At 36.8% G+C, this 11,726-nt stretch overlaps 1 protein-coding gene across 1 annotated transcript in view; it reads right to left on the bottom strand.

The window, feature by feature from the left end:
• Positions 1-1,740: 1,740 nt before the first annotated feature.
• The window catches only part of BARD1 (BRCA1 associated RING domain 1), a 51,079-nt gene continuing 41,093 nt past the window's right edge, over positions 1,741-11,726 (bottom strand). Inside the window, exons 10-11 of the mRNA XM_087819605.1 lie at positions 5,237-5,334; positions 1,741-4,225 (exon numbers count right to left, since the gene is read on the bottom strand). Coding sequence (XP_087675731.1) covers positions 3,893-4,225; positions 5,237-5,334 — 431 coding nt within the window. The 3' untranslated portion in view covers positions 1,741-3,892. The remainder of the gene's footprint in view (positions 4,226-5,236; positions 5,335-11,726) is intronic.

Here is an 11,726-nt window from a genome sequence, read left to right as displayed (position 1 = left end):
ATACTTCTTTAGCAGTTAAAAACTTGAAGACAGCCACATTGGTAAAATTCAAGAAAAGACCTTCATATTTCATTGATGGCAAAATATTTTGGTAATATTTTAGCCAGCAGGTAAATTGGAGTGATTGTGGCAAATTTGTAGTATTAATAATAAAAATGAGTCTCACAAATTATGGACAAAAGGTAGAAAAGATCAGTCTCCCCTTTTTTTTTTTTTTAGAAATATGTAAAGTAAGGTTATCCCAAGGTCACGCAGCAGAAGGGCTGAGGTGGCCAGAAGGGCTTGACATAATGCTGGTGGAAGTCTGGCCCGTGCTTTCTAAGGTGGATATCTAAGCAGTCTTGGTATCCAAAGCAAGTGCACTCAGGAGATGAAATCTAAACAAAACCTTAGCTGAATGGGGAGGACAGCTACCAAGGGAGAAACTTCACTCACAGATGGGGAGAAATCAGAGGTGAGAGCCAGCCGGCCAGGCCAGGCCCTAGTTGTTAAGGCTACTGAGTCAAGAGAAATTGGAGGACAGGCGGCAGCTGGGCAGGACGATTCAGGACGAGACGAGCTATGCTCCCAAAGCGCCCTCCCACTAAGCTGCTCCGAGACGTCATCTTTATGTCCATCCTGCTCAGACGCAGCGGAAGGCGACCCATCAGTGCCTAAGAGGTGCTCATGCTTTTGTTCATTTTTATGTTCATGTGAGATGGCGAGTCTTCTCCCCTTTATAAACTAGTAGAGATAACAAACCCAGGTCCCACTGACTTCAAAGCCTGTACGGAAGTCATACCCTTCCTGTCTTGAATCCAATCTCCAAGCCTCACAGTAGTTTACTGACCTCAAAGTGGCCTGCGCAGGCGCATGGGAACACGGGGCCAAAGCAGGCTTCTTCAGGCTGGGGTGTTAGCCACCCACCCTTCAGGTCAGGTCCGAGTCCGAATGGTCTAACGCCTTCCCCACTTCTCTCACAGTGCAATTCTAATAAGAACATCAAAAGGTGCACCAGTTCCTTAGGGAGCTACACAAATAATTAACATCCCTAATTCATAAGCGTATGCCAAAAATAATGCAGTATCAGCTGACTGAAAATATTAGAACAGTTGCTCAGTTTTGCTTTGAGGTGTGTATCTTTGAAAGGGGTTGACTTATCAAATATACATTGTTTATGATGTATATAGTTCAGCCCATCTTCCAAGTAAACAGTGGATTATAGTTATTAAATAAGCATTATTTCTTGCCATTTTAATGTGTTTTGATTAGAGAACAGAATAGACGTTTGTGACTGTGGTGAGGTCCACAAACCCTTAGGACACAAATGACTCTTTCTATCCCAACCCATGGAGGCAGTGATAACTAATGTGTAAAGTGGCACTCCCCCCACCCCGCATCTTCTTATTCCCACGGGAAACATCAAACCTCCCAAAACATAACCATCATCTATGCCGAGGTCCCTTAATCGCAACATTCACAAAGCGGGCTCAAAGGAAAGCAAGACAGGTGAAAAAAAAGGTGAACCCTATCCACAAAAACTACATGTGATGATTCCAAACTATCAAGGTTACATTGTATTCAGAAAAAATGTATTTAAGGTAATAAAGTATCTAATATACTTCAGAAATATTATATCTGAAAATAATTAAAAAGCATTAGTGTTTAAAAAGATAAGTTTTCATCAGCTGAAAGGTTTCCTCACAAGTCTTACTCAGTCTCATGCTTCAGGAGCGTAGAATAAACCACCTCCACAGAAGATACAGAAACACAACTTTAATGATTTAAGGTAAATAAAAGGAAGTTTGAATCTATGATTGAAAAATGAAAATAATTACAAGTATATCTATGCAGAAAGTACAAGTTTCAAAAATTTGACATCAATCAACTGCTGTCAAAATAAATATTTAAAGAAAGCAATATGCCCGGCCGGTATGGCTCAGGGGTTGAGCGTCAACCTATGAACCTGAGGTTGCGGTTCGATTCCTGGTCAGGCCATATGCCCGGGTTGCGGGCTCGATCCCCAGTGGGGGGCGTGCAGGACGCAGCCGACTCTCTCATCATAGATGTTTCTCTCTCTCTCTCCTTCCTCTTTGTAAAATCAATAAAAATATTTAAAAAAAGGGCAAGAATAAAACTGCTTAATAGTGGGGAACAATATACAACAAAGAGGGGGGCAGATGGACCAAGAAAAGGAATAAGGGAAAGCAAGCAACATCCCCACAGGTGTTTTCACAAACAGGGATTCAGATCAGAGGATAGACATACACCTGTCTAGGAACAATAAGCTAATAGAAAATGATGAAAAGTCAGCTATAAATCAAAAATGACAACCCAAATCCCAAAGCGTCCTAAAATCTCCACGCAGACACGAGCTAACTCTCAGATCTGTTTGGTGCCACGGTGCTCGTCATTCTCTGTTAGAATGAACTGCAGGACACACATTACTGGGGAGAGTCTCAGAGCGAATTCACCCTTGAAGGTCAGGGTCAGCAGTATATTACTGTATTCACATATTTTCTGATATGGAAAAGTAACATGTCTAAGAAGAAATTAAAGTAAAATTTATTTTGAGTAATCAGCAGAATCTCCAACTTTCAAACAAGTGAATCTTAAAATGTCCATTAACTTCCAATGGTCATCAAACTGCTCTCTCTGGCCTGGTAGTGACCAAACTGAGAGGTCTCACAGTGTCTTTCTTTCCATTCCTTAGTTATAAGAACATTCAATTTCTAGAAAGACTTCTTAAAACATGTTTTAAATGATCTAATCTACCTTGTGGATTCATAAACAAGAACACTCAGACTCGAGTAACCTCCCCAGGTCTTCCCATTCTCAGGTGGTCTTCTGTCCACTACTCCGCAGCCTTGACTGTCCTGCTGTTTGAGCAAGTTCTTCCCACTCCTACCTCTAACCTCCAGACTTACTGTTACTGCTCTTTGTACCATCTGTATAAAATCTGTTCTATATCAAGTAATCCCCAACTTCTGCCTCTACAGCAACCTAAAAATTAAAACAAAAAAACTCCACAAAAAAACCTTCATGAAGGAAGAAATTAAGACCTTCAAAAAAATATTTTAGCAATAGGTACCAGAAAAAGACTGCTTCCTAGTTTAATTTATTAACATTTGATCAACAATTTGCTAATCTGATGAGACCTTCTAAGAAATATTGATACTAAAATATGTTGGAGAAAATGCTTGAAGTATGCATTCATAGAGATAAATACAGCAGCACACCGACAGTCAACCATAAGCAAGTGTACACGTAAAAAGATGTGCCATGAGCCCATGCTGATTTTCACCACCAAAGGTTCAAATCATGATTTCCCGGTTAGAGAGGCAAGATAAAAATAAGGCATAAAAACATAGATGCAGACATCCAAGTAAATGATAAGAAACTCAATAAACACAATGTAAAATGAATACAACTGTAGACAGGAGAAAAAGTTAACACCTATGGTAACACATGTCGGCCAGGTGCTCTATTTTCATCACAATAAGTTATGTGACAATATTCTTTGTTTACTAAAGGGTGGCAAGTATTGCTGCTGGTGGCAGGTGTGTATTATTTCATCAAAAAACACTAATAGGCTTAGACTTTAATGATAACACTTGTATATCAACCAACAATTCTGGAACTCTCATTAATCTTTGATAGCTGATAATTTGAGTAGAAAGACATGATAAATCAAAACATATGTCAGTTTTTCTTAAAGATCCTTCAATGCAAGCTCAGCATCTAAATGGTAAACATAGAATAAATTCCTAATCTAGCATAAGATTTTTTTAATTAAAAAAAACAAAACATGTATGAGTGAGTGTGCCCGTTTATAAAACTGTGACTGATTAAAGCAGTGAGGCAGTTGGGCTCTCACACTGTGCTCAACCTGAAGTGCTCCTGTGGTGCATGTTCAGCTGTCAAGTGGGAGCAGCTCAAAGGACATCACACAACCTATAAACCAGCTGGAAGGAGCCACCCAGACTTTGCCCTGCCTAACCCTCTCGGGGCGATGGCTGGACAAGTCCTCGTAGATGATGTACTGTGTGCAGAAGCGTTGATCGGAATCGGGTCTGGCATGGTAGGCAACGGTGTTGATGGTCTGAGTCACGTCGCTGTCTGGCTTGGGCTTCCTCATGAGGATCTGGCCCCCAGCTGCAGTGACGAGCTTAATAAGGTTGTCCTTTGGATGGTGTTTGAAGATTCCTCCCAAATAGAAGTAGCATCCATCAAACAGCTTTGGCAACTGGAATAACAAAAAGAACAAAACAAAAAACCTGTTAAAAGCAGATCAAAATATTTTAAAACACTGCATATAAATGAGGGAATTAAAAATACAGTCATGATCAGTTAAGAAGCTAGTTAAGGCGGTGCTGGGATGAGGTGAAAAATACTTATGCATTTATAGGTTTCCTAATTATTATTTTTTCCCTAAGACTTGGTCACTATCTTGGGTACTTTTGACTGTCCTCAGATTTTAGGTGTGTTTTATATAGAACAAAAACTGTTCATCAAACTTCTTTTATCGGAAAGTTTGCTCATATTTGGTGGGACTTAAAAGCCCAAGATTCCTGGGTATCTGAAACATGCTTCAGGGATACAAGCTAAACTTAAATGACAAATATAACACTTTTTCCATGGACCTTTATCTAATTCTGCCCATCTGTATTCAGGTCCCCGTATATTACCAACCTAAGGTCTCCAGAGCGGCTGCCTCGGAGTGTGGCCTCCAGGGTCAGGGATGTATTCCTTGGACCTGGGGCACCATACATTACGCAGCCATGGCTAAGGACCCAATTAGCTATGAAACACACTTGTGTGTGCTTTATGAAAAAAAGTTTCAGAATTCCCTTGCATGAAAATTTTTCTTCATCATTTCTAATATACATCAACAGGATAATGGACTATTATCCATTAAAACTGCAATGTACGGCAATAAAGACATATGGCAACTGAATCTGAGCAGCAGCGCTAAGTCTCCTTTTAAGTCACTTCCTGTATCTGCGACTTAACCTCAGATTCTGAAAGGTTTATGGCAATGTTCAAGGTGCCAAAAACCCATTACCGCTATGAAATTATTACCTTCTGGGTTTTACTGCTCACCGTGATCATCTCTCAGAATCAAGTGCTTGAAATAGGACAATTAAAATTTTAATCAGTCACCTATACTTGTTGAAAGGGCAGAAGTTTTTCCTGATGGAGATAATAATATTCACATACAGTAAGAACAATGAAAGCGGTGGCGAAAGACAAATACCAGCTGTTCTCTGTTGCGCCTGCTTCGCTGTGGCCCCGCAGGGATCTCGTACTTCTCTTCCTGCTCCCACCGCCTGCTCTGCAGACATGCCTGCACCCCTGACCAAAAGCAAGAACGCAGAATAAACATCGAGGGAGCATTGCTTCTTCCAACTGGAAGTAAGCATGTTGCCTAAGTGGTTTTTCTTCTTCAGGGTTAAGTATTATTTCAAAGTAGAAACAGAAACTTTACTTATGCTAAAACAAATGTAATAAAATGGGCTTTCCATAAAAAGAAATTTTAGAAATCTCTCCTTCAGAGGACGGAGCAATGAGGTTGTACTGAACACTAACAAATGAAACTCTACATTATCAAAATGAAGGTGAACAAAAAGGCCCTCGTTGCTCGGCCCCCAGAGATCTGAACTTGAACGCCATCGTCCGCATGCTCACTGCCGCAGTGATGTCTCATCTCCTGTTAGACTATGAGCAATCTGCCACGAAGGAAAGTGTTTTGGCCCAAAGCACCTAGCTCAGCTGGCCACACTACAGGGGTTCCGCAGTGCTTGTTAAAATCAACAATAAGCAGAGCAGGAGACATATTTGGGATCTGACAGGTACACAGTGAAGTCACCCTTTTAGGGATGAGTTGGTGAGCGTCTCCAGGGCCTTAGAGCTGCTTCAACTGAGATGTTCCGAGATGCTGCTCAATACATGAAAGTCAGAAGACTGAACAATCCAACACTCCGTCTCTCCAAAAGCAGAGCTTTGTCAGGAGACTACATTTTTTTCTTGACTTGGGGCTGGGAATGCACATTCCAAATGCAACACTAAACCTTGGCCTTTCTATAATGCCCTGTCACGTGATTCTTAATTTGTTAGTCTTGCCTATGTTTTAGTGTCGCTTTCCCCCCATGTTTTTAATACAAGAATCATATTTAGCCACGTCTGCTATGCTGAATGTCTAAGTCTTATTCTTTTCACTGATATATCGCAAATATCATGGGTCTATAAAAATTGTTTTCATGTAATAAAAATTATATTTTACAAATAGTATAATTTTTAATAATCACTCACTGAGTAAAAAACTATCTTTCTGATGAAGGTAGTATTAAAATAGTAACTTTACTGTGTATTGAAAATGAGTCTCAAAATTTCTGACTAGGTCAAAGTATCATCCCAGAAACATCGCCAGTGTGTTCGCATTACATCATTTACTATTTCCATATTAAACACCAACCCCCAAAACATTAGCAATCTAGCCAAATCACTGACTTACATCACACTCATTATTTTACATGTAAACTATTACTTCTACTTTTTACCAAGCAAGGAGCCCCTTTCTAAATCTCCTTTCCTAATGGTATTTACAGAGCATTCATAACAGAATCTTTAGATAAATGAACATTCCAGTCTATAAAGCCAAGGACTTAACCCTGAATACTCCGATGGTATCTGCTGTAACAAGTGGATGGCTAATGTCTAATTACAGAAATCAATAAATGGCTATGCCCATGCTTGTTGGTTACCCATTATGGTTTTACTTACTTGTCAAAAACGCATATTAAGATAGTATCTATTGATCCCAGTAATGTGCTATCATTTTGTAGAAATAGAGGAATGACTTACTATCTTATTAAAACTAAGAGATTCTTTTAGCCCAGATGTATTCCTGATCAGGTCTACATTTCAGGTAAGCTTTCCTTTGGCCCTGATCATTATTACTTTGTTCATATATAGTAAGCAGCCCATTCCCAAAGTACTGCTTACCTCAAAGTCATCAATGAAGCTCTGGCTACCTTAGCAAAGTCTGCAATATTTGAATACTAAAGCAGCCTATGAATTCTGGGCTACAATATATATGTGTATATATATATATATATATATATATATATATAATATATATATATAATATATATATATATTTCCCCCCCAAAAAGAAGCTTGTACTATACAGAAAGGTATTCCTGTAGTATCCACTCTTACCTCCTACCTCATAAAAGCATCTATATCTGCGTATTTTCATTTTAGCTGCATGACCCAATGATGATATTCATGGATCTCTATTAAGCTTAGTCACTTTCCACCACTTTAGAGGGAAAAAGAACATACAAATGGAAGGGAGTAGGAAAAGGGGTTCTTGAAACCAGTGCTACACAAATGATTACAGAATACAATGAAGACAGAAGAAAGCTTCAAGATGAAGATCTGCTAAATGTCCAAAGGGAGAAATTGCCCTCCACGGAAGATTTACTCAGTCTCTTCAAAAGCTAGTGCAGTAAATAAATCCATATGTTAAAGAATTGTTATTCTTCTGGAGCTACTGTAAAAAGTAAAATGAAAGCTAAGTGCACCACTCATGCCATCATAAACATCTGGATCTGTAACTGAAATAGCACTGAAACTGAGAATTAAGTATCACTCAGTTAACACCGAATGTCATGAAAACAATTAAAATACAGAATCAAACATCACTCTGTCAAAAGCAAAAGTCCTAATAAATATGTCATCAGATCCCAGCTATGCACTTAAATAACTCAAGACAACAGCACATTAAAAAAAAAAAATTGTTTGAAGGATTCCCCTTCTTATTCTATTAAAAAAATAACACCCATGTTGTAAAAACAAAAGAATTTGTTTCTTACATGCTTTTCTATTAGGCCTTTTAGTAAACTAGGCAAGAAAAAGAAGAAATAAGGCTATGTTATGAAATTTCACAGTAAAGTGCGAAAGAACAATGAAATAAAGGTTAAAAAAGTAAAAAAAAAAAGTTAAATGCTCCACTCATGGCAGGATAAATATCTAGATTTGGGATATCACAGAAAACACTGCCACAGATCGTTATTTGTGATCCCATAGAAACACCATTTTAACAGCTAGTTATTTCCTGATACTTTTAAGCCAGTATTCTAATTATAAATATATTTATACATAAAAGCATATTTCCTAATATGATAACATGCTGTATTTATTTTACTTAATGCATATTAAGAAAACAGGTAAAATTCTATCAAAATATGTTACTGTTTCATAAAATTTTCTTAGGCAAAATTTGAGTAGCAAATCTAAAACTTTATAAGTAACAATATCGAAATAATTCTTCTCTTTATAGATGTGGTTAAATGACCAAATGGGAGTTTAATGTCCAAAAATTTTCTTAACAAAATAATTTAAAAACTCATACTTGGTGTTCTTTTTCAGCCACATATTTAAAGTTCAAAAATTTATGTAAGAATATAAGAATATGGTGATTAGGACAACCACCATATCAAAATGTATTTGCTAGGTCTGCATAACAGGTATAAAAAATCTGCGGTATCAGATTGGAGACATATACACACAGGTTCTAATTTCCCTGATAGAGACTGAAGCCTTTACCTATCCAATTACTCTTTGGAAAGGCTAAAAAGAACATGTTATTACAACTTGAGACCCTGAATTTCTTCCTAGAGAACGTTAATTCCATTTAACAGACATGTTGTTTTTAAAATGGTTATAAACAGACACCTACCTACTAATCCACTATGGCTTTCTTTTGATTATCCCTTTGCTGTATGCAGTCACACACTTACATGTTGTTGAAAGTAAAGATATAATTGTCCTATACATTTTAAAATTGAAACAATGCTGTTTTTCATTCTGTCTTAATAATCATATAAAAATATAAATTTTTTCCAGAGGATGTCTTTAAACCTTCCAGAATGTTCTTAATTCTCTCACATTTGGGTATTCCCCCTACTTCTTGCTATTAGAAATAACAAGACAAAGAGTTTTGTTTTTTGCTTTTTTATCTGCATTACTTGCTTAGGGTAAATTCTCAGAACGGAAATTATTAGACCAAAGAATGATACAGTTTTTTTTTTAATTCTTGGAGAATCTTTGGTAAAGAGTTTCTGTAAGCATGAAGTTGCTCAATCAATCTTAGTTGACAGAAATGCTTTGGTATATTTATTTTTTTATAATTAGCAAAGTTTAAATAGAAAAATAATTACATTTATTTTTAAATTTCCACAGCACTTTTAATATCCATTTGAAGAAAGATGTTTTAATTGTAAAAGTATGTTAATCTGATTATGAGGTTTTTAATAAAATGATGTAATGACTGTCTTTTAGGTTCCATCTTCCTCAACTACAACAAAAAGAAACACCACCCTATCTGGCCCTCCCCCACCTCACAGGCTCAAGTCCAATGTCAATGTTTGGCATATTCCTCCAGCAATTCCCGTAGGTGCTGAGGCCTTTCAAAACTTCTCCAGCAGCAATTTTATTTAAACTTAGGTGAGGTGGAGAAGAGGGAGAGATTATTAAAGAAAAGATGACAGCCATCTGCTCTTCCTTTCATAATGATGAAAAATGAAGAAGTAGAATTCTTTTTTTTTTTTAAGGTTAGGCTAGAGGAAATTTTGAAAGCAGTGTACTAAAAGAGCAGGTCAGATGTTTTTTCACTGACAGCTCATTTACATCTTTAGGATTCAGATCTACCTTATTTATACTCTAAGCGAAAAATGAAAGGACATTTATGTATCTTCCATTGTTTCATTCTAGTCACCTCCCTGCCAAAATTCACCCTTACACAGAGTTAGTTATAAGTCCCCTGTGAGGAGGTAGTGCGAAAACCAGGACTAAAACAGAATCTCAGCCACAAATTTAATCTTGAAGAAGGAAATTTTCCTGTCTGTAGCTCCCATTTCTGTAAAATATCTATAAAATACATATGATGAGACAGAATAGTACAACAGTAAAATTATGGCCCATTTTCAGAACCTTCATGCTAAGTCCATTAAGTGTACCAGTCTAATACATTCTACATATATAATGTAGAAATAAGGGATACTGACCAGTTAAGACAAAACATGTTTGTTTAAACAGAAAACTTCCAATAAATTGAATAGTTTTTCTTTTTGTTAATTTGTTTAAGTTTGTAAAACAAGTCAATTATCTACAGAGATCATTTAGATAAAATTTCCTCTTGAATCTACATGGTTTGTGGAAAATCCCATTAAAAGGTATCATATTAAAGATTCTACATAGTTAAGCCAGTATAGATTTTGTCACCAGCAAGCTAATGAATAACTTCAAATACAATATCTAGCTCTAATAAGTCACAAATCTTTACAATTAATTTTAAAAGCTTTGCTCCACATTTTCTTTGTTTAATATACAGATAGTTTTCAGGTAGTTTTGAATAGCTCTGAACATTTTTTTAAAAAATCAAACCAGATGCCTAAGACTAAGAATATGAAAACTGTGAGAAATATATATTAGGAAAAAAGGTATTTTGAGGGTTCTTGCCTACTTTTTATAAACCCGGAGACTGTTTAAAGTAATTGTCTCAGCCCTACACCTATTTCTCTTTGGACTCTGTATTAGAAAAGACGGGAATATGAACTTCACTAAGAGATCCCATCCATCCCTTACACCAAAAGAACCACTGATATTAGAATGATATTCACTACTGTGCGAATCACCAAATAGCACACTATTAAGTCAGCTTGAGTCCATCAGTGATTCTATAAAAATGACACGGCCAAGCCATTAAATTGACAAAAACTTCCATTTCTTAAAGGCGGCAGATTTTACGGACATGAATCACGTGGCCTATATATGTAACCAAATGCAAGTTCAGCATATTCACAAGACCCATATATTCAAAGTTAAGTGGTAAATGCAATACCATTCAAAATTTCACATGGCTTCTTTATTACTGAGAACTTATTATTGTGAAAATCTATTCCTTCCTATAACCACTGGCACGATTTCTGACAGATTCAGTACAAAAGCATCTATAATCATGGAACTGTTTTAAATCAATTTTTTAGACTTGCCACAGATTTGAAAGGGAAAAGTTTCAAGACACAGGAGTGAGACAGAAAAAAAAAACCCTTTTTCTTATGTAAATGATTAGTCCAGGTGCATCAAAGTTTTTAAACTGGTCATGACTGGGGGAGACTAATAGCAGACTGATAAGAACAGAGGGTGGCTAGTCACAGCCACTTAGCTGGGCAGGACACATCAGTGGAGGCTAACATCACAAGACAAGTGGTAGCTGCGTTTAAAAGGAAATGAACATCACCCTGACCATGTAGCTCGGGAGGTTAGAGCCTCGTCCCAATAGTCCAAAGGTAAGGGTTGAATCCCCAGTCAGGGCACACACAATAATCAATCAGTAAATGCATAAAGAAGTGGAACAGCAAATTGATGTTTCTTTCTCTCTCTCCCCCTCTCTCTCTCCCTTTCTCTTCTAAAATCAATAAATAAAAAACTTTCAAAAAGGACATGAATACCAAATGCTAAAACAGTTTTACATACCAAATCAAATTCAAACTACAGATTAAATTAATATAATTAAGATCTTAATAAATCAAGCATTTCTAATAAATCAAGCATTTCTACCATAAAACCTCCAAAGCACAAAGCCATAAAACAAAGTTTTTAAAAACTAATTCTGATCCATTATTTGCTTCTTAAAAAGAAAGTTTCATATCAAAAATATACGCTATTCTTTTTTCCTT

Source organism: Miniopterus natalensis, chromosome 8 (genome assembly GCF_054644295.1).
Source record: "Miniopterus natalensis isolate mMinNat1 chromosome 8, mMinNat1.hap1, whole genome shotgun sequence".
NCBI lineage: Eukaryota > Metazoa > Chordata > Mammalia > Chiroptera > Miniopteridae > Miniopterus > Miniopterus natalensis.
This window is presented reverse-complemented; position numbering and strand designations above follow the sequence as displayed.